This window comes from Sorex fumeus, unplaced genomic scaffold (genome assembly GCF_029834395.1).
Source record: "Sorex fumeus unplaced genomic scaffold, SorFum_2.1 ptg000033l, whole genome shotgun sequence".
Taxonomy (NCBI): domain Eukaryota; kingdom Metazoa; phylum Chordata; class Mammalia; order Eulipotyphla; family Soricidae; genus Sorex; species Sorex fumeus.
Window position 1 is genome coordinate 17198548 of NW_026606090.1, and position 24278 is coordinate 17222825.

The 24278-nt window shown below is 38.2% G+C and overlaps 1 protein-coding gene across 2 annotated transcripts in view; it reads left to right on the forward strand.

Annotated features, from left to right (window-relative positions):
* The window catches only part of KAT6A (lysine acetyltransferase 6A), a 117786-nt gene extending 93793 nt beyond the window's left edge, over positions 1-23993 (forward strand). For both annotated transcript variants that reach the window (XM_056116910.1, XM_056116911.1), the window contains exons 10-17: positions 3048-3189; positions 7256-7417; positions 8429-8522; positions 11315-11546; positions 12175-12382; positions 13662-14264; positions 18111-18420; positions 19742-23993. In XM_056116910.1, coding sequence (XP_055972885.1) covers positions 3048-3189; positions 7256-7417; positions 8429-8522; positions 11315-11546; positions 12175-12382; positions 13662-14264; positions 18111-18420; positions 19742-22500 — 4510 coding nt within the window. In that variant the 3' untranslated portion in view covers positions 22501-23993. The remainder of the gene's footprint in view (positions 1-3047; positions 3190-7255; positions 7418-8428; positions 8523-11314; positions 11547-12174; positions 12383-13661; positions 14265-18110; positions 18421-19741) is intronic.
* Positions 23994-24278: the final 285 nt, after the last annotated feature.

The window sequence follows — 24278 nt, forward strand, 5'->3', positions numbered from 1 at the left end:
TTGTAAGTCAAGAAATTACGATAGGAATTCCCAAGATAGTATTTGCATTATCCTAGAAAAAAAGGGAAACAGTAACTTTACAAACTGGGGTGTCAGTGTAGTGACCAACTTTGGAACAAAAATCAAGTGTGGATGCTATATTTTTCATACAGTTGATTATCAAAGTGACCATCCTCTTTGATATTGAAGACTTTCATATTATCATGTAGAAGGTGATGACAAGAAGCAGTACCCAGTAGCAGTATTCTCTGGGGCTAGGAGTATACATAATCTATGTACTTAATTCATTTCCTGTCATCTTTTCAATAAGAGAACTGCAGCCATTTGCAAGAAGGAATGCTTTGTTTCTTTTAAGGAGTTTTATTAGATGATTTCCTTTAGACTAATAATGTTATCCCAGTTGATTTGATTGTAATGAAGAGACTTTCAAAATGTTTGCTTTTTTAATCAAGAACTGAATTTAATAAATCATAATGATTTATTTTCTATATAAAATGTTTCATCAGTGGTTTTTAAAAATTATTAATCTATCCATTTTTGTTATTCTGAGAAAATAGTATGAATTTTCATACTTTTTCAGATGTAACTTGGCAGTAACTTTTTCCAGAAATTTCATTTCTTCTGATGCTTTCTTGTGTGAATTGATTGCTAGTAGAGCTTTCGCAAAACTGTAGACCTTAGGAAATAAATTGTATGTTATTTTCATGTCTTTGTACTGAGAACTGGATGCTTTTACCATAGATTTTTATCATAATCTGGAATGTTAGTGATTTGTCACTGGTTCCTTCCTTTTCCTCTAACTCACCCTTCCTTCCTTCCACTGTCATTCCTCTTTGGCATAATAGAGGAAACATTGTCCAAAGGAAATACTAAAGCGCCTAGAGACTGGTCTTGTTCTTACTCTTGGCTCTACTTCTTGCTTTATTTCTTAATGTGAGTTGTTATTTGTCTCTCTCAGTACTTTGACATCACTTTTATATTAATGATATAATTTCAGGTTTTGATTTTTCTCATACTAGAGATTTTGGAAGACAATATTGTATATTGTTGACATTCAAAAACTGCTCAGCAGTAGTTTCTTAGAAATTTTCAGTTCTTAAATGACATTTTTAAAAGTTTTTAGGAAGAATTAACACACAGCTTGAATTCTGAAGGGAGAAAGGAAAAGAGCACATATCCATTCTTATTCCCATTAGGACATGAAACATTTAATGTACACAAAACTAGTATTCTGTTAAACTTTACTTGAATATTTGATGTTTTCAGATAAATCACATTGCAGTTTTGATTCAAAATCAGTTCTAATGTAGAACTTGAAAAAGTATTTGTGGTTTTTACACTTTCAACAAATGAAATTTTTTTTCTTTTTTTCTTAGTGAAACACCATGAGGTACAGTTATAGGCTTACAAATTTTGTGCTTGGGTTTCAGTTATACAATGATCAAGTCAGAAAGAGCGGGATAGACACAGAAAGATTGCATTCAACTGGGGAACATAAAGCAACAAAAAGGGAGATTAACACCCAGGAATGGCTGAGATTAGTACCAGGAATTTTGCTCCATGAATGGAAGGCCAGCCACACGCTCTAGGTGAAAAGGAAGCTCAGATAGAGAAGAGAGTACCAAATGAAGGGTGTTGTGAGGACCCTCCCAGGGTGGGAGAAGCATGAAATATTTTTGTATTATCTATTTAGTAATATAATTTTTTTAATTCTAGGATAATCTTGTGAAACCTTCGTTTTGAAGATTATGATAGTAGCCTAATTATTTTTTTAATTCTCTCTCTCTCTCTCTCTCTCTCTCTCTCTTTCTCCCTGCTCTCCCTCCCTCTCCCTCTTTCCAGCCCTTGCCCATCACCTTCGATACTTATTTATATGAGAAAGGATACAATAATTTTTTTGATTGTATTTTTTATCATATGCAGGTTTTTGGTTGTTTTTGGCCTCCCAAGTGGTAGTTAGAATGTCTTCGGCCTCTACCAGTTATTCTCAACCAAAGAGTTTTCAAGATCCGAGAATGAGATGCTGCTTGATCCCTGAAGTGATGGGGATACCTAGGCTACCCAACTTCAGGGCTGCATCCAATGATGCTTTGGAGGACCATGTGTTGCCAGGAATTGTACCTAGGTCAGGTACATTCTAGGCATGCATCCTAACCACTGTACTATCTCCCAGCTCTCATAATGCAGTATTAATGATAGTATCATATCTCAGATTACATGACTGACTATTCATGACAGAGTTCCGGATGCTGGGAACTATTATACTACTGACATGTGAGGTATAGATTTTACAATAGAAGAGCCAGGTGGCTTTCTGGATTTCAGACCAGTATAGGAAGAAAAGGTTATGGTGTTTAGTTTTTGTTTTGCATTACTTTCTGAACTGATCTAATAACATTACCTTATTTTCTACTCTTTGATAAAAATTCATTATAAGGAAGAATGTTACACTATCGCTAAAATAACAGGACTTTGGTTAAGTATAGTTTAATGAAAGAATATCCTGAACTTTTGTTGAATAGTATACATTTACACCGCTGGGTGTGGCCCAACCCCTTCTCCCCTCAAAAGAAAGATGTTCAAAATCTGCTTTTATTTACTATATGTCCATCTTACACAGTAATACATACCTAGCACAGTAAGTGATTAATTTTCTAAAATTAACAAGTGGCCAAATTAAAGAAGAAAGTATATATGGATTGACAAAATACTTGCTTATTTGTGTGTTCTGAAGACATAATATTTTCTGCTTATTCGAGATTATAAAGAATGACTGAATATGAAATTTTCATGTTTGTCAAGCAGGTACTTTTCAAAAAAGTAGGAACAGGAAGACTAAGTTTAATATATAGAACACTGATTTGTAAGTCTCGACTTCTCACCTTTTCAATTGGATCTATTTTTGAATTTTTTTCTATTATATTTTTTCTATTTTTATCATATGATAAATGGGGATATTGATGTATTCTTTATATATGAGCTAAAAGAACAAGAAAAGCAATGTTGTGAAAGTTTGAAATCTAAAGTTCTGTCTTTATTTTTTATAGGCTGCCTAAATTGTATCTTTGTGAATTCTGCCTAAAATATATGAAAAGTAGAACTATTCTACAGCAGCACATGAAGAAATGTGGTTGGTTCCACCCTCCTGCCAATGAGATTTACAGAAAGAATAATATTTCTGTTTTTGAGGTAATGTAGAAGATGTTTAGTAGATGTCTTTGTAGTCAAGTACAGTGCCACCAGTAAAGTAGCTAATTGTGCATTTTGATTTCTTGAAATACCTTGTTTTTCTGTTGTTTACTTAGTGTTGAGTCAGGTAATTAAACTTACAAGAATTGGTTAAATCCAGTTCTTAGCAAGTTCACAGACTTGCTCACAAATAAATTCTATCTTTCATTGAATCAAAGATATAAATAGTATTTCATTTTATCACCAAGAAAGAACAGGTACTGCTAATTATGATTTGTAATGATTAGGAAATGACAACTGACTTTGCTTAGATTGTGATATAATTATCTCTGAGTATATGAAATCTTTTGGAGGTTCTTTCAGGGTCAGGGGAATGAGACCCATTATTGTTACTGTTTTTGGAATATCGAATACACCATGGGTAGCTTACCAAGAGCCTTCAATATTGTTGGGAAAGATGAGTAAGGAGAGGGCTGCTCAAATCTCAGGGCTGGGACAAATGGAGACATTACTGGTGCCCACTCGAGTAAATTGATGAACAACGGGATGACAGTTGATATAGTGATACGAACTCTTAGTGTGAAATGAAATAATTTTTTTGCTTAATTTAAAAGGAATCATTTTAGAGACCATTTTCATAGCAGTAGTAAATCTTACTGCATTTTTCTGGTTTCATTAGGATAAAGCTTAATTTTTTTTATGATTCTCTGTTGCTAATAATGATTTTCAGTTTCAGTATTCTCAATTCTTTGGCTCGATTGCCAAGAATTAAATGGTATCTGCTCAGTTCTGTTTATTGCCATGGTGGAAGAATTTTAGATAGTTTCTTACTTTCTTGATCTTTCCTCAAACTTTATGTTAGGTGAGATACAGAGGAGCTTTTCATCTTGGGAGAGAGTAGTTTGGGTATTTGATATAAGTTCTCCACTTAAACAGATATTGTGCATTTTCAAAGAAGTAATATTATTGTTGAGGAAGTTTCCAGCTTGAACTGTCAATGTATTGGGTCTAAAGTTGGTATTCATTGACATTTTCCTAAACTTTTGCAACTTTAAGAGTGCAGGGATATCAGGACATATCTTCCAAAGTATAGAGCTCATCATAGTTCTCCTTAGCCACAGGAGCCAAGAAATACCTAATTTGCTAGGTTGCTACTCAGGGAGTCTTCTTGTTGCATCTAACAACCATTAATACTACAGTAAGTAGTTTTATGTGGCTGTAAATCTGGTCATGACATTTAAACGACATTCTTTTTGGCTACTGACACATTCTGAACTATAAGTATACCTTGCTTTAATCACTTAATCACTTAACTTCCCGTTAGTCGTCAATTTACTCGAGCGGGCGCCAGTAATGTCTCCAATTGTCCCTGTCGCGTGCTAGTGTAGCCCAGTGGCATCTGTTCGCTCCAGGAACATGAAGAGCCTCAAACCGATCGTTCATGATCTTGACGAAGAAGTCTAACCATCTGGTAGGTGGGCGGCCACGCGGTCTTTTGACATTCCGTGAAATCCAGTCAGTAACAGCTCTAATCCAGCGGTCGTCTTTAAATCTCATTAGGTGATCAGCCCATCTGATTTTTGACACCTTGGCAAATGAGACAGCGTCCCTGATTCTTGATCATCGACGGATGTCGGAACTCCGGATTCTTTCGCTCATTTGAGTGAAACGTGATATTCCAAGCATAGCTCTTTCTATTCTTCTTTGGGAGACCTGAATAGTGTTCTCATCCTGTTTGCGTAGGGCCCAGGTCTCTGAGGCGTATGTTAATGCAGGAAGAACAGTGGAATCAAAGAGATGTGCCCGGAGCCGGAGGTTCTTCGTCCTCTTAGCTATTTCTTCGACGTTCTTGAAGGCGTTCCAAGCCGCTCTCTTCCTCCTGCGCAGCTCGGGTGCCAGGTCATTTGTCATGTTGACCTCTCGACCTAGGTACACATAGCTGTTGCATTCGGAGATGGTCGTTCCATTGAGAGCGAATGGGGCATCAGGAACGAGGCTGTTTCTCATAAACATTGTCTTCGTAAGATTCAGCTGTAGTCCTACCTTTCCACACTCACGGTCAAAGTCGGCCAGCATTTGTGCTGCTTGGCTGATGTTTGGTGTTATTAAAACAATGTCATCAGCAAAGCGGAGGTGGTGTAATTGCCGACCATCTATCTTCACTCTCATTCCTTCCCATTTCAGTCGTCGCATGATGTTCTCGAGGGTGGCACTGAAGAGTTTCGGTGAAATGGTATCACCCTGCCGCACCCCTCTCGACATCAACGATCACTTCTTTGTAGAATGGTGAGATCCTGGTAGTGAATCCGCAATACAGCTCACGGAGGATCTTGTTGTACTGGGCTTGAATGCCCTGATTGGCTAGGGCTTCAATGACCGCTTCCGTCTCAACAGAATCAAAGGCCTTCTTTAAATCAATGAACATTAAACAGAGCCGCATCTGGAACTCCCGAGAAACCTCAATGAGTTTGGTTATTGTGTGGATATGGTCGTGGTGCTGAATCCTTTGCGGAACCCAGCTTGCTCGCATGGTTGTCCTTCATCTAGTGTTCTGCCAATCCTATTTAGAATGACTCGAGTGAACAACTTGTAGATGACAGACAATAGGCAGATCGGGCAATAGTTGCCAATGTCATGGATGTCTCCCTTCTTGAACAGTAGTACGGTCCTGCTGATTTTCCATTGGGACGGAACCTTGCATTCAGACAGGTAGCAAGTGAAGAGCCGAGCCAGTGTATTGATGAGTACTGATGGCAGGTTCTTCAGGTGTTCAGGTCTGACCTTGTCTGGGCCGGGTGCTGTTTGTTTCTTTACTGACGAAATGGAGTGTCGGATTTCGGAAGGGAGAATGGAAAGACTGGCAAGCTACCGAGAGTATTCCGCCCGCACGGAAGAGCCTGGCAAGCTATCCGTTGTGTATTTGATATGCCAAAACCAGTAACTACAACTGGTCTCATTCATACCTTGCTTTACAGATGTATTTTAGAAAATGTTATCTTTTCTCTTTTCTTTCATTCCTAGCAGTGCTCAGGAGCTACTCTCAGCACTGTGCAGGATGTCACCCTAGTGGTGGTGCCAAGTACTGAACCTGGGGTTTCTTCCTGTGAACCATGCATTCCAGCCCTTTGCACAGTCTCCCTAGTCCATAAGAATTTTCATTAAGATCTTGCATTGAATTACTTTTTGAAAAAAGAAGAATCAAATTCACTTCCCATCTATGATTTTCAACCCATTTAGCTGTCTCCCTCTTCTATAAGAGTTTTCATTTAGATGAGAGAGAGAGGAGAGAGAGAAGGAGGGAAGGGGGAGAAAATATGAAAGAGAATAATCTTCTCATTTGTATGATTTCTGTGATCAAGCTATTTTAAAAGTAGATGGGGGCGGGGGCAGAGAAAGAGTACAGCAGATAGGGAGCTTTTCTTGAATGTGGTCAGTCTGGATTTAATCCCTAGTATCCCATAAGGTCTCCTGAGCTCTTCAAAGGGAACACAGAGCCAGGAATAAGTTCTGAGTACAACTAGGTGTGCCCCCTTCCCCCAAACCCCCCCCCCACCCCCCGAAAAAAGTAGAAGATGCTATTTTTAGGAAAGAGAAACATGTTTGGGCCATATCCTACAATGCTCAGGGCTTATGCCTGACTCTGGTCAAGGATCATTTCTGGCAGTGCTTGGGGAACCATATGTGGCACTAAGAATCAAACCCAGTGTCAGCCACATGCAAGACAAACCCTTAACCCCTGTATTATTTCTTTGGACCAGAAAGTGCTACTTTTTAAATGGTCACTGCCTCCAAGTATCTAGCTATTCATACTTGAAGTACACCATTTTAAGTACCTAGTTGTTTTCAAAACACCAAGCATCGTGATTTTTACCCTTAAAAGTGATAGGTCCTCAGTTCAAATATGATCTGATCACTGGCAGCTTCTCTTAGACTTACTAGAGATACTCAGAGGCATCTATACATAGGTTATAAGTATAGGTTATATTATGCGTGGGTTATCAGTATATTCTAGAACAAGATATGCTGCTGACCATATTGTTCTTTTTTTTTTCTCTCTCTCTGCCAGGTCGATGGGAATGTGAGTACCATTTATTGTCAGAACCTGTGTCTCTTGGCAAAGTTGTTTCTTGACCACAAAACACTCTATTATGATGTGGAGCCATTTCTTTTTTATGTACTAACACAGAATGATGTCAAGGGCTGCCACCTTGTTGGATACTTTTCTAAAGTAAGTATATCACCTTAACATTGTTTGAATTCAAGTGGAACTCTAGTTCCTTTAGGAAAATAGAACATTTCCGATACATACCTAGTGTGAGAAGGTGCCTTAGTAACATTTACCAGACTCTACTCTCCTAGGAAAAAGAGCTGCTTGCTATACTCCAGAGGAAATGTTTTTAAAGACTTCTGTTCCCCTGGTAGTAATTGATAGACCTTGTGAAATAAACATAGTCATTACCTCGCTCTTTTTTCTTGTTTAAATCTTCTTAGTTTAAATATTGAAAGTTAGGTGGTAGAAATTTTTTAAATAAGCCATTTTTACTTAGCTTATTTTCTTTCTTTAATCTCCTTTCTTTTCTGGAGAAGAGGTTTTATTTTCTAATCAAATTGCTTAAAAGATGTATTTTATTCAGTTGAGTTCATAATAAAATTTAATTATGTAACATTTGTATAAATTGCTAATGTCCTAAGAGTTATAGGAAGATAATTTCAGCAAATGTAACATGTATTTTATTAATTTTATTAAAATACACTTTAATATGTTAAATGTGTTGCTTACAACATTTTGAGAATTTCTGTAGTTTGGTACAACCAATAACGGGAGGTGGAATTCTGTCATGTGTGCACCAGAGCAGGAAATAGAAATAACTTTAAAATAATAATTGCTGATCATCCCAGTTCTCTACTCTTGTATTGACTTACACTTTGTAGCTTTGCACATAGTCAGGGACACAGATTCCTTTGCTCATGGACATACTGTTTGTGATTGCAAATGGTATCAGATGGCATCACTTTGGTTTTATATTTTTCCTTATAAGATGGTTGCATTGTAAGTAATGTACAACTTAACATTGTCTTGTCTCCTCCCAGTGGGTAGCTCTTTCTTGATGTGCATGATATTCCCAAAGGATTAGGGCAGTAGTTTTAACTGTTATGTTGGTCTTTGTTAATAATTCACATTGCTGTTGAATCTTACTAGTCTGATGTTTTAATACTTGGTTTCCATTTTCTTCAACAGGAAAAGCACTGCCAGCAGAAATACAATGTTTCCTGTATAATGATACTTCCCCAATACCAGCGTAAGGGCTATGGCAGGTTTCTCATCGACTTCAGTAAGAATTATTATATCATTTTTCATCTCTTTCTGTGGACCTTCTGTAGATTTGTTTTTAAAGAGTTGCAGATAATATGTTTGTCCCTTGTATCTTTTGTCCTATTGCTACATGGCATTTAAAAACCCTACAACTGTTTCTTTTGGTTGGATGTGAAATACTTTAAAATAGCTAATATTGAACATTAGTGTGATCTAATGCAAGTGCCTTTAAGTTGCCACTGTTAATTTATAATAGCTGAATTTATGTAGTAATCCTAACTCACAACACTAAACACACTGGTAAAAGGTAAAGGTAAAGGCCCTCCTGTTGATCGTCGATTTGCTCGAGCAGACCCAGTAACGTCTCCATTGGAGACTTTGTTGTTACTGTGTTTGGCATATCGAATACTCTCGGTAGCTCTCCGAGAGGGGCGGAGGAATCGAACTCGGGTCGGCCATGTTGGCCGCTTGTAAGGCAAACGCCCTACCCGCTGTGCTAAACACATTGAATAACTACTTAATAGAGAAATACAGCACATGTTCTATTTTCATTACCAAATTGAGAAATAATGCATTATTATTTATAATGTGCATCAGTTTTAACTACAGGCTCATCTCTCAGTTAAAAACATGCACTGTACTTTTAAAATAGTAACAGTAAAGGATATAGGAAATAGTTTGAGTTAAAATTGAAAGCTAGGATGAAAGAGAGACAGCCTAGAGGTTGAGGTTATCATTTGCCTTGCTTGAAGCTGACCCATTTTGAAACCCTGGCACTATATGATTTCTCTGAGCTCCACAAGCTCACTCCTGAGCACAGAGCCAGGAATAAGCACTGAGTACCACCAGGTGTGACCCAGGAAATCCAACCCCTCACATAATGAACACAGCCAGCTTTTCAACAAAACAAAAAGACTATCACAACAATATTTGCTAATTATGTGATTAAGTGTAGCGATTCACGGGCAGAGCACATGTCTTGCTTGTGGGAGAACCTGTATTCAGTCTCCATCACCACTAGGTATGTCCCAGTGTTGCCATAGTACTATGGGCCCAGCCACACTGGCCCATGCTGGGCAAGCATAACCAGAAGTATCCCAGGCTCCCCATTGCTGTTGGGTATGATTCCTATATTAAAAACAAATCATACTTAGTTGAAACTTAAGAGCTTTAAAGAGATCATTATGGGCCAGAGGATAGTTTACCCACTTGGCTTTGCGTGTAAAACTTGGCTTTGCGTGTAAAACTTGGCTTTGCGTGCAGCTGACCCAGGTTTGATCCCTGGGCTGCATAGGGATCTGCAAAAGTGATCACCAAAAGTGATCCCTTAGTTCAGAGCTCTGAGCACAACTGGTTGTGGCCCCAAAACAAAAAAGATCTTTATGGAACTGCATTTTGATCATTGTCAGTGACCTCCCGTTGTTCATCGAGTTTCTCGAGCGGGCCCAGTAACGTCTCCATTGTGAGACTTTGTTGTTACTGTGTTTGGCATATTGAATACGTGCAGGCAAGATACTCTCTGTAGCTTGCCCGGCTCTCCGAGAGGGGCGGGGGAATCGAACTTGGGTCTGCCATGTTGACTGTGTGCAAGACAAACGTCCTACCTGCTGTGCTATCGCTCCAGCCCGCATTTTGATCAACATTGATAATTTAGAAACTGAATTAAGTTTGCAGTAAATTTTATGTAATTTATAAAATAGCAGTATTTGAGGATATTGCTAAAGACATTGCTTAAATTCTTAAAAATACCAGTTAGATATCTAAATTGTCTTAAAGATTGCTAAAAATATTTAAAGGAAGATAGCTAGAAATAATAGTACAAATTAATTTTTTACATACAAGCATTAGTTGCTTATATCACTGTTAGAATAATGAATAAAATGTTTTTTATTTGGTCTCCTACTACATTCCTGACCATATTTTTTCAAATACATGTTAGTTGTTTTGTATATTTTCTTGGTCTTTCTGTATTAGTAGTAGAAGTGGAATTCAGATTATTTCTTTTAATATCAATAAATTGTTTTGAATTTTGAGTGGACCTGTTTTGCCAATAAATAGCAAAGCAGAATACAAAAGATGTGTAAGATTACAATATTTATTTTCATTTTATTTGCCTAATGTTATATACATTTTGCCACATTATAGTTCTGGGATTGATTTTAAGGTGGATGGGTTTTTTTTTTTTTAATTTTTTTATGCTACAGTCTTTCTGCCATGTTCACTTTTGATATAGAGAACTTTTGTCATTCTTTTCTAATTTTGCAAGTTTTGTGTATTGGACAAAGGGACAAAGTAATATACTACACACAGTGACACCTTCTCGCTGGTATTCTTGCTCACCAAGAATTAGAGTGGTGGGTAATTGTAAGGAGGGCTTTGATGTGAAAAGTGTTCTTTTTGTATGTGACATAAAATGGCATTGTTTTGTATTGTTCAGTTCATAGGTAACTCTTGCCATCTAGTGGTCCAAAAAAAATATGCAAGTACATAGTTCCCCCCGCCCCCCCATGGATGGTACGTTAAGAAAAAGGATTATTGCTTTAATTGTAATACAACCTTTTAATATGAAGTCCTGATTTCTAACAGTTTAACTATTTTAATAATGTAATTTATATTAACTGTAAACAAAGCAATATTAACATAATGTTCAATGATAAAAATTATAATCTTCAACTTTACAATTTCATTCTTGAAGGAATTTGCCTTTAAGATTACTGCCTATAATACTGTAATGGTGTTGGAAAAGAATATTGTAGTTACTCTTAATTCATTTGCTTCACTATCTCTGACATAATTTGGGGGTTTCTTTAGGTTATTTGTTATCAAAGCGTGAAGGCCAAGCAGGATCTCCAGAGAAACCACTATCTGATTTAGGTCGTCTTTCCTACATGGCTTATTGGAAAAGTGTAATACTGGAGTGCCTTTATCACCAAAATGACAAGCAAATCAGTATAAAAAAATTAAGCAAGTTGACTGGAATCTGTCCTCAAGATATTACTTCTACACTCCATCACCTCCGTATGTTGGACTTCCGGAGTGACCAGTGAGTGTCACATCCCTTTATATATGTTCCCAAGATAATTAGGTAGATAATTAGTTTTTGAGTCAGACTGCCAAATTATTGATGAAGGTTATAAGTGATATGATACGTCAACTTCTTTTCTGAGATACTTGATTGTATTGACTACATATTTCTATAACTTTTTCTGATCTTCTGCCTAAAACTAAGCTACTAAATTTTAAATTTTCCATTACTGGCACCTTTCTCACAATCTCAAAAGGAACAGCTCTAGAAACAGTGTTAAGTAAAATATACTCATCGTTAATTTACATACAAATACTATAAAGTGAAATACTTGTCAAAAAAAATGGTGGCACCCTTGTCTAGAGTGGTTGTGGAAAGATCACAGGGGAAGTAGTCATTTCTGCTGTATGGATGGTAAATATTCATAATTTTTATTCGAGTAGCAGTGAAATGAGATACTAAATGGTTTAAATAATCTCATTCATTGCTCTTCTCTCATGTAGTAACATTTACTTCACCTCTCACAGGCTGTTTTTGAAACATTTATTATCACCTTCATAGATTTATGGAATTTATAGCTAGATCTATTCATTGCTAGTTACTCCTCATACATTATTGATTGCTATAAACTTTTCTCTGGTTCCAGATTTGTGATTATCCGCCGGGAAAAACTTATCCAGGATCATATGGCAAAGCTTCAGCTGAATTTGCGACCTGTTGATGTAGACCCAGAGTGTTTGCGCTGGACTCCTGTTATTGTCTGCAATTCTGTTGTCTCAGAGGAGGAAGAAGAGGAGGCTGAAGAGGGAGAAAATGAAGAGCCACAGTTTCAAGAAAGAGAGTTAGAGACCAGTGTAAGGACATGAATACTTTTTTTTTTTTTTGACGACAAAAGGATAGGTTTTTTTTAGCATTTGATACCTGGTTTTCATTATTTATATGGTGATATCATAAATAAACCCAGGAAATAAACATTATTATCACAGAGCTTATTTCAGTGATAGGAATTTTAAGAGCACTGGGTTTTATTTACTTATTTGTTTATGTTTAAGCCTTGAATTATTGAAAGATTCATATTTTTTGCTCCTTAGGACCATTATTCACCAGAGCAGCTAAATTTGTGTGTTTTTTGTTGTTGGTTTTCTTGGACCATACTTGGTAAAGTGTTCAGTGTTGTGGGGTCTCTCACATGGTGCTCAAGACACTATGCAGTGCTGGAAATCATATCCCGACTACCATATGCCAACCATGTTCGCTAACTCTGTGAGTTATCTCCAGAAGATCGAAGCAGTTAAATCTTAAGTTACATTGAGGGATCTGAACTGAATGTGATTCTGGTCACTATTAAAAATTAATGAGATAGAGTACATTAAGAAAATAATGTAAATGCATATTTTCTGATATAGTACTGATAGTTTAATGGGTACCTATAGTAGGCTACTAAAAGGTTAGAGAGAAGCTTAGTGCAGTGTATGGTTTTAAATATCTTTTTTATGTCTACCTCTTTTTTTTACGCAGCACTTTTATTCTTTAAAAACCTGTGTCCTCCTTTTATAAACATAGCAATCTGACTTGTGCATCTTCCTGTGAAGTGAGATTTATAATATGAAATTACATATTCAGAATAAAATAGTTGCACACATTTTATTTTTATATACTTGAGTAGTGGGTTTTTGTTGTTGTTGTTGGGGGTCAATCCTGGCAGTGCTTGGGGACCATGTGGTTCAAGGGATTGAACCCTGGCTTACTACATGCAAAGCTCATTGAGCTATGTCTGCTGCTTACTTATATATTCTTTCACTTTTTTTCAAACACCCCTTTTTGTAGCCCATACACCAGAACTCATCCTCTGTTTATAATTTTTTATTTTGAGGGGAAAAGACTTATTTATTTTCAGAAACAATAATGATTGACTTTAGTAGTAATGATAACAGTGACAATGCTTAATAGGGTTGTTGCAAGGATTAAATATGTGTATGTGTTTATAACAGTTGCAGGAACTGTTCATGTTAACTATTAATAATTTTCTCTTAAAACTGATTTTCTTATCTCAGTATTTGAAATGTCAGAATAGATAGTATAACCAATTAAGACTGAAAAGTTAATCTATATGGTTTTGTATTCTAAAATCAGGTGGGAAAGTCAGCATCCCGGGAAAGTAAAGAACACGATTCTTACTCCTCAGTAGAAAGTGAAAAGAAACCAGAAGTTATAGTACCAGCCAGTTCTACACGTTTGAACAAACAAGTTCTTCCCTGTGATAATCTTTCTGCAAATAATCAGCCGTCTAGGAGAGGTCGCTGGGGGAGAAAGAACAGAAAAACCCAGGAACGTTTTGGTGATAAAGATTCTAAACTGCTCTTGGAAGAGACATCAACTCCTCAGGAACAATATGGAGAATGTGAGGAAAAATCAGAAAACTCGCAGGAACAATACACTGAAAATGAGGAACAGTTGGCAGCCTCTCAGGTTCAGCCAAGCCAGGATGGGAAGCCAGACATTCCCAAACGCAGACTAAGTGAGGGGGTTCAGCTGTGGCGAGGACAGCTGAAGAAAAGTCCTGAGGCTCTGAAATGTCGATTACCTGAAGGCAATAATAGACTGCCTCGTCGCTACAGTGATGGTGACAGGGCTCTCCTTAAGGGCTTCAGTGAGAGTAGTGAGGAGGAAGAGGAGCCCGAAAGTCCTCGGTCCAATTCGCCACCAGTTCTTACAAAGCCCACATTGAAACGAAAGGTAAGGTATTTCTTTCAGTTGATTGTAAATAAATGATAACTAGCTGTTAAGGATCTTAATAATTTAAATTAATTAAAAACAGTAAATGCATTTATTTGCCAAAATTGTCTGGGGACTCTCATTTATTTTATTTATTTTGAAGCACTGTGACTTACAATACTGTTGGTTAATGATAGGGTTTCATGCTCACAACATTCCAGAACCATGCCTTCTACCAGTGTCCACTTCACTTCACTTCACTATTGCATCAGGGTCCCTGCCAATCACCCCCTTCCCTCTTGCCCTTGAAGCTCAGTTCTGTAAAACCGTTCTCAGGTTAAGTACATTATTTTCATGTATACTAAGATTAGAAATGTTTACATTAGAAAGGAAAGGAGAGCATTCATACTGTTAATGCAAAGTAGACACAATGGTGCCCTAATTGTGTGTGTGGGTGGGGGGTTACTCAGAGTGGAGCCATTCATCTTATCTTCTTATCTTCCACAATTGTGCCGTGATGGGAGATGTTATTTTGTCTACTTCTTTATTCCTTACTCCTCACTCATTTTGCTTTTCAAGGCTGGGGAGATAGCCCAGGTAATAGAGAGCATGATTGTCAAGTGTAGGCTCTTGGGTTCAATCCACAGCACCCTCATCCCTGAACACTCCCAAATATTGCCCTGTTGGCACCTGAGCTCTGCCACGCCTGAACATTATATCACTGGGCCAAGCATTACTGGAAATTCCCTGGCATCACTGGGTTTGATTTGTATTAAAATAAATATCATTTTAAAACTATATTTTATCATCTTAAAAAATTTAAATGTGTTTATTTAAACTGTTGTTGGTGCTTATAGTAGCACTGCACCGTAGCACTCTCCTCCTGTTGTTCATCGATTTGCTTGAGTGGGTACCAGTAACTTCTCCATTGTGAGACTTGTTGTTACTCTTTTTGGCATATCAGATACGCCATGGGGAGCTTGCCAGGGAGCTTGGTAGTTTGCTGGGCTCTCAGAAAGGGGCAGAGGAATGAACCCGGGTCAGCCACGTATATGTCAGATGCCATAGTGCTATCACTATAGTAATGCTAATAAATTCTGTTAAACTGTAGAGCTGTTTTTGTTTTGTGGCCACAGCAGGCAGTGCTTAGGGCTTACTCCTGGGCTCAGGAATCAGTACAGGGATTGTGGGGTGGGGATATGCAGTACCAGGTATTGAAAGGGAAAGGTTTAACCTCTATGTTCTGTTTCAAAAAATAATTAATTTTAGAAAAGGTTGGGTTTTTTTTTTAAAGTATCATGATTTACAAAATTATTCATTGTATAAAGTTACAGAATGGGAGACTAACACCCAAGAATAATAGAGGATTGCTCCACGGCTTGGAAGCCGGCCTCACATGCTGGGGGAAAAGACAGCTGGGATAGACCACTAAGTGAATGATGCTTGGAGGGCTCACTCTGGATGGGAGATGCGTGCTGAAAGTAGACTATAGACCAAACATGATGGCCACTTACTACCTATACTGCAAACCATAACACCCAAAAGGAGAGAGAGAGAGAGAGAGAGAGAGAGGAGTAAAAGGGAATGTGCTTTGGGATACTGGGAACTTTGGTGGTGGAGAAGGGGCACAGGTGGAGGATGGGTACTCGATCATTGTATGACTGAAATGTAATCATGAAAGTTTGTAGGTCTGTAATTGTATCTCACAGTGATTCATTAAAAAATTAAGTAAAAAATTATTCATCGTTGAGTTTTAGGCATAACACTATGGTAGCACCAGGCCCACCGTGTCCACTTGCCTCTACCCATGTTCCCAGTCTGCCTCCCATTTCCCCGCACCCTCCCCACACTCTCAACCTACCCCAGCCTGCTCTCTTGACAGGCACCTTTCTGAGTTCAGTTGTTAAGGTTTAGGTCTCTTGATTTCAATGTTGTCGACTCTCTGGTTTGAATATTTGCCTCATTCATTCCTTAATACCACCTATGTACCTGAATCCCCTCACCTACCTATCCCTTCTTATTAGATTTACAGACTTAGTTTTTAAAAAAAAAAAGTGTCTGTATTCCCTAACTCAGTTTTTAACTATAATTTGCTTCTTAGATTAATATGGTATATTTGTTACAAATAGTGAGCCAATATTAGTAGATTGTTAAATAAACTATTTTAGATTTTCTCCCTTTATTTAGATTTCCCTAATGTTTTTTCCCTCAGGATCTCACCCAGTAGTAGTAGTAGGTTCCTTTTGATTATAGTATCTTTTCAAATGTCCCTTGTTTTTGGTTATCTTGAACGTTTTGAAGAGTACTCAGTAGGTATTTTATAAAATGCCCCTCATATTAGAATGGCTTAATGTGTTTTGGGGAAGATGTTTTTAGAGTTCATTCTCATCACAGTATAAAAAAGGTATCTACTGCCAGTCTATGTTTTTGTATCAGATACAAAGATATTTATCAACAATGTGACTTTTCAATATACTATTAAGCTTAATCATATGGCTTAGGTGTATTAATGTTTCTCTATTATAGAGTTAATCCTTGTTCCCTCTTTTCCATACTGTATTCTGTGGAAGGAAGTCACTGTCCATTGCTCACATTAAGATAGGGACAGCTATACTATACTCTTTCAGAGCAGAACTTCTCTGCTAATTACTTTGAATAATTAGGAGATTTTTGCCATTCTTTCCCCACCTATTTTTATTAACATCAGTAAGGGGTCATAGAATATTTACTTTGTACTTTGAGTTATAATACCACTGTTTAATTTGTTATTTAGATTGTGCCAGCTTTTGACCACTAGAAGCTCCTTCAAATTCACTATGTCCCTTGAATTTAGACCTTTATTGTGAAGATTTTTAGTTTGTCTTGAACACTTACTTTAATTACTATAAGATATTTGAGGTTTCTCTTATGTTATTTTCTGCCCCAATCCTAGAATCAGCCATTTCTTCAATGAGTAGGGCTGTGTTTAACCTAGTTTAAAAGTTGTATTCTCAACTGAAAGAACTAGTAAATTTGAAGTAAGTAGAAGTGAGTCTGGAATAAATTTACTATTCATTAAAGGACTATACAGAATATGCCTTAGAGGACCAGGCAATGAAATCAAAACAGAGCTTTTGGAATTTTACGAAAAAAAGTACTGATCAGGCATCAGAGACTATTTTACAACTGTTTCTACACTAATGAGCATGCACTTGAACAAATCCTTAACATTGCTAACCTCTCTAGAAAGAGGTAATTGGATTAGATCATCTTTGGTGCATCATTTTATTTTTATGTGATTTCAAGTATTAGTTCAACCCTGCTACAATATTGTGTCTGGTATGTCAGATTCCAAAAGCAGATTTGATTTTCTTTTAAAATGTTTCACTGACATCAGATAAATACTTATTAGCTCCATATTTCTATGTTCTGTTATAACTTTTAAATAGCTTACAAAGAGGTATACAGCTTTACTGAGAGTTCTCATCTTTAAAAGTAGACAAAACAGAACTTGATTTTGTTTTTCTTTCTCTTTGTAAGAGACTACCTTCTGCTAGTCTCTTTTTACTAAGGACTAGCTTCTGCTATTGCAGTATTAAAATAGATAACTCTAGTGTGTTAAATTTAACTGAACTATTAATTAGGGAATTATATCTGCTTTTTAAACATGCCAAATTAGAACCCTTACTTGAGGTTTTACAAACTTGAATTTAATTATCTAATATCTTTTTATCTATGATAATGTTTTACTGTAGTATTTTGAAATAATCAAAATGTGCCTGGAGAAGCAGCTTCCTCAATTATATGTGCTAATTCTTTTATGCTTTAAAAACTATTAATCATGTCACTAACAGAACTCATTACTGTAAATACTTTGTTTTGAACTAGAAACCAATTCTTCACAGAAGGAGAAGAGTCCGGAAACGCAAGCACCACAATAGCAGTGTGGTCACAGAGACCATTTCTGAGACTACTGAGGTATTAGATGAACCATTTGAAGACTCAGACTCTGAGAGACCAATGCCAAGATTAGAACCCACATTTGAAATTGATGAAGAAGAGGAAGATGATGAAAATGAGCTTTTCCCTAGAGGATATTTCCATCGTTTGTCCTCACAAGATGTTCTTAGGCGTCAATCTTCTTCCAAAAGAAAATCTAAAGATGAAGAAGATGATGAAGAGTCAGATGATGCTGATGGTATGTATATTTCAAAGAGCTGTTGACTGTGGTATTTGTATCACAGTAGCAATATCAAAGTCTTCAAGGAAAAGTCTGAAAAATGAACACAACCCACTAAGAAAGTAAGGGATAACTTGCTAATCTATAAGACATAGCAAATAACATTCATCTTCATCTTCTCAGTACTTCTTGGCCCCTCTTTTTTTTCAACCTGTGATATGAGACAAAATAAGGGAATGGTTAATGTCAAATAATGGTAGTTCTTTCACCCTGGATTGCAAAATTGAGATTATGAAGCAGTAAGAGGGGGGCTTAAGGGAATAAAGGTAAAGGCCCTCCCGTTGATCTTCGATTTGCTCGAGCGGGCCCAGTAACGTCTCCATTGGAGACTTTGTTGTTACTGTGTTTGGCATATCGAATACTCTCAGTAGCTTGCCGGGCTCTCCGAGAGGGAATAATGAGATAGAAATAATATAAGGGGACCAAATATAATCACTTATTTTGTATGTGACCAACAAGGGCTTGATCTCTAGCATCCCATAGGTCCCCTGAGTTAGACCAGGAATGATCCCTGCGTGAAGCGCCAGGAGTAAACCCTGAGCACTGCAGATGTGGCCCCCAAACAAATAAAGGCATTGGTGGATGGTATTGGGCACTTTGGTTGTAGAGTTCACTGGGCTGAGTGCTACTGGAAATAGTCCCTGGGCTTTCCAGCACTCTCAAAAAAATTGTATACTTAAAACTGGTTAACGTGGTAAAATTTTTAGCATATACATCTTACTACACATTAAAAGAAGACTAATGAGAAAATAATTCTAGTGTATTGTTTATTTCTAATGAATCATTATGTGTTGGTCCTTAAATTTTTTTCTTGGATTCCAAGAGATATTATAGGGATTAAGGCACACCTTGCTTGCATGCATACAGCCTGAGTTTGAGCCCCAGAACTACATGGTCTCAAGCATTGCCAGATACAACCTTGAAAAACCCTGAAGTGTAAAAGTTGTCAGAAGTACTCATTATTTACATCTTTACATAACTCCATTCTAAAATGAACTAAAACTGAATCTTAGAGTAGCTTCTCTAAACTATGCATACCTGAACTGGTTTTAATTAACTGATGGTAACAGACTATTGCCCAGGCCAGGATTCTTTCATTGTTCTGCAAAGTAATTTTCTGTGTGATATTTGAAGATGCCATCAATTAAGCTTCTCCTTCAAATCCTTAACTTGAAGATAACCAGAAGTTGTAATGATTAAAGATTTTAGTAGTCATCTCAGCAAATAGCACTCTAAAATATATGATGTTGTAACTTTTTTTTTTATTTCCCCTCTACAGACACTTCTATTCTAAAGCCAGTATCTCACTTGAGAAAATGTGAGGTGAAGGATTCTCCACTTGAGCCAGATACATCCACACCTATGAAAAAGAAAAAGGGGTGGCCCAAAGGCAAGAGTCGCAAACCAATCCACTGGAAGAAAAGACCTGGTCGCAAACCAGGATTTAAGTTGAATCGGGAAATCTTACCTGTTACTACTCAAGAATGCATCATTGAGCCCATTGTCCCCATTCCTAAACCTATACGTAAACCCAAAATTCAAGAGAGGGAAGAAACTGTTGAACCAAAAGAAGACTTAACTTTAACTGAGGAAAGGAAGGAAGAGGAGGAAATTAATATGGAAGCAGAAGAGGTTGAAGAGGGAGAGGAAGAAGACACAACCAGCAGTGAAGTTCGCGCAGCTTCTCCAGTGGATAGCAGCAATAGTCCCGAGGCCGAAACAAAAGAACCTGAGGTGGAAGAGGAAGAAGAGAAACCCCGAGTCTCAGAAGAGCAGAGGCAGTCAGAGGAAGAGCAACAGGAACTGGAAGAACAAGAACCCGAGGAAGAAGATGAAGTTACTGAAGAGACCAACCAGAATGAAGATCATGATGCAGATGATGAAGATGATGGTCATCTGGAATCAAAGAAAAGCGAACTAGAGGAGCAGCCCATTAGGGAAGATGTCAAGGAGGAACCCCCTGGTGGCCAAGACTCTTTTTTAGATACAAATATGCAGAGTAGTAGGGAAAATACAAAGGATAAAGATGAAACAGAACCAGATTCTGAAGAAGAACAGACTTCTCATGAAACATCTGTGGTATCAGAGCATATGCCAGGGTCTGAGGATGATCATGAAGAAGATTCAAATTCTAAAGAAGAATTAATTGAATTAAAAGAGGAAGAAGAGATTCCTCATAGTGAACTGGACCTGGAAACCGTGCAAGCAGTGCAGTCTTTGACTCAAGAGGAAAGCAGTGAGCATGAGGGAGCTTACCAAGATTGTGAAGAAACTCTGGCAGCCTGTCAGACCTTGCAGAGTTACACTCAGACTGATGAAGACCCTCAAATGTCAATGGTTGAAGACTGCCATACTTCAGAACATAATAGTCCAATATCTTCTGTTCATTCTCATCCCAGCCAGTCAGTCCGTTCTGTCAGCAGTCCCAATGTGCCTGCCCTTGAAAGTGGTTATACCCAGATCAGCCCAGAACAAGGATCCCTGTCCGCCCCTTCTATGCAGAACATGGAGACCAGCCCCATGATGGATGTGCCTTCTGTATCAGACCACTCTCAGCAGGTGGTGGACAGTGGCTTCAGTGATCTGGGCAGCATTGAGAGTACTACAGAAAACTATGAGAACCCTAGCAGTTATGACTCCACAATGGGCAGTAGCATTTGTGGCAATAACTCTTCTCAAAGCAGCTGCTCCTATGGTGGGTTGTCATCCTCCAGCAGCCTCACCCAGAACAGTTGTGTTGTCACTCAGCAAATGGCAAACATGGGAAACAGCTGCAGCATGATGCAGCAAAATAATGTCCAGGCTGCTGCCAACTGCAGCATGAAATCACCTCAGAGTTGTGTAGTGGAGAGGCCTCCCAGTAACCAGCAGCAGCCACCTCCACCACCACCACAGCAGCAGCAGCAGCAGCAGCAGCAACAACAACCAGCACCGCAGCCTCCACAGCAGCAGCAGCAGCAGCCACAGCCGCCACCACAGCCACCACCACCGCAACCCCCACCACAGCAGCAGCCACCGCAGCAGCAGCCACCACAGCAGCAGCAGCAGCAGCAGCAGCAGCAGCAACCTCCGCCACCTCAGCCCCAGCAGCCTCAGCCCCCGCCCCCACCCCAGCAGCAGCCCCCCCTGTCACAGTGTAGTATGAATAACAGTTTCACTCCAGCTCCTATGATCATGGAGATTCCGGAATCTGGAAGCACTGGGAATATAAGTATCTACGAGAGGATTCCAGGGGATTTTGGTGCCGGCAGCTATTCTCAACCATCAGCCACTTTCAGTTTAGCTAAGTTGCAGCAGCTGACTAACACCATTATGGACCCTCATGCCATGCCTTATAGCCATTCTCCTGCTGTGACTTCCTATGCAACCAGTGTTTCTTTGTCTAATACAGGACTGGCTCAGCTAGCTCCATCTCATCCATTAGCTGGGACCCCTCAAGCACAAGCCACCATGACACCACCCCCAAACTTGGCATCCACCACAATGAACCTCACGTCACCTCTGTTACAGTGCAACATGTCTGCCACCAACATTGGCATTCCACACACTCAGAGGTTACAAGGGCAAATGCCAGTCAAGGGGCACATTTCCATTCGCTCCAAGTCTGCGCCACTACCCTCTGCGGCTGCTCACCAGCAGCAGTTGTATGGCCGCAGCACACCAGCAGTTGCCATGCAAGCTGGTCCCCGTGCATTGGCTGTTCAGCGTGGCATGAACATGGGGGTTAATTTAATGCCAACCCCTGCCTATAATGTTAATTCCATGAATATGAACACCTTGAATGCCATGAACAGCTATCGAATGACACAGCCCATGATGAACAGCAGTTACCATAGTAACCCTGCCTACATGAACCAGACAGCACAGTATCCTATGCAGATGCAGATGGGGATGATGGGGAGCCAGGCCTATAGCCAGCAGCCTATGCAGCCAAACCCTCATGGGAACATGATGTACACTGGCCCTTCCCATCACAGCTACATGAATGCTGCTGGGGTGCCCAAGCAGTCACTCAACGGACCTTACATGAGAAGATGAGCAAGATGAACTTGGAATAAAAACTTAAAAATATATAAATAAAGGAACCTTTTATACTGACAAACCAGAGAAAAATGGACCTTTTTTCCAGTTAAAATATTGCTGTAGATTTAGAGGAATTTTTCTTTGGTTTATTTTATTTTTTAGAAAATCTTGTCTTTTTTGGGGGGTTCATTTTGTTCTGAGATTTGGTTTTCTTCACAATCTTGAACATTTTACAATAGAATTCATCTGAAAATGGATTTGGGGATAGGGGAAACATGCACAAAAATCTTTTCATAATTAAAAAGAGCCTTACTTTCTTTACACACCACATGGACAGAATCTGTGTACAAGTAAAATACCTTTATTTTATTTTAAGATGTATGTTTCCCCTCATTGTTTGCAGCTCCCAATGTTGTCATTTTTAAATGTTATATATACATCTCAAGGGTTAACCACGCCCTTTCCTCCAAACCAACTTTTCATTTCCTACTTTCATTCCAGCAGGAGGCACTTATGGGAGACTCGGATGGGGACATGGAGAACAACCCAAGCTCCTTAAAATTTTTATTGTTAATATTATTTTATTATTATTATTATTAAAGTGAGGCAGGAAAATGCTTCTCCTTTTAAAATCCCCTCCACTCCCTACACATATACGCACACAGGCACACACCTCTTGAAACCTTTCCCCAAGAATGTTTCATTATAGATGGACTTCATTGAAATGTTGTTTTTCTTAAATCAAGTGTAATATAATTTTTTTTTACTATTCCCACTCAGCACTCAGAGACACAAAAATACTGTAAGTCTCAATTAGCAGCAGAATCTCAGTGAAACGCTGTTTGCATTCCTAATCCAGTTTTGGAGGAATAGAAAAGGTCAATTTACAATCAAAAAGAGGAAATTAACCTCTTGATTTTTTACCACCTGGTAAATCAGCCATAATGCGCACATATTCCATGCAGCCTCTTGATTTTTAGTATGTACTTTGAGATGCTAAGGGTCTTGATTCTTGAGCCTTTGACTCTGATTAAACTCAAATGGCAGTCCCCAGTGATTAAACTCTTACATTCTTTCATAAAGTGATGGTGAATGACTGTACAATTCATGATTTGAAAAATATCTGACAAACTTTTGACACTGGTTATTTTATATTGGAAGAGATGATGCAGAATGTGTGTCATAAGGAAGATCATGGTGTGAGTTTTATAGCTATTTAAATGATACATACCTCTCGTTTTTGTTTGTCTTGAGATCCTGAGTTTTTCCCCTGTGAATCAGAGTGCACCAGCCCCTCCTGTGAGTGGCTAAAGAGAAGAGAAGATCAACCAACCACCAGCATAGTAGGGCAAATCTGGACAGCAGGGTTTTAGCAGGCTCCTATGTTGCTCCCAACTCATTCTCTTTTCTCTTCTATAGCCAGTTCACCCATTCTCTTCCTATTACTTACTCCAGGGATAGGTAAAAAAAATCTATATATATCTTATATATATATCTATATATATGTTCCATCATTAGAAGATGGAAACTATCTATTATACCACTTGGTATGTGCAGTCAAATATCCAAAAGGGGGAAGTACTGCTTAAAGAAATACCTGTAAGCATTAAATTCTCTCCTTTATTTGTACATTTTATATAGATAAATTTTTGAAGTACTAATTAGGCATTAAATTTTTTCAAATGCACAGGTTTGTTGTTTTTTTATACACTTTAATTGACTTTCAATTAAATGTACTAGATAGAAAAAGGCAGGATTTCACATCTTACCACTACCAATTCTGAGCATGTGCA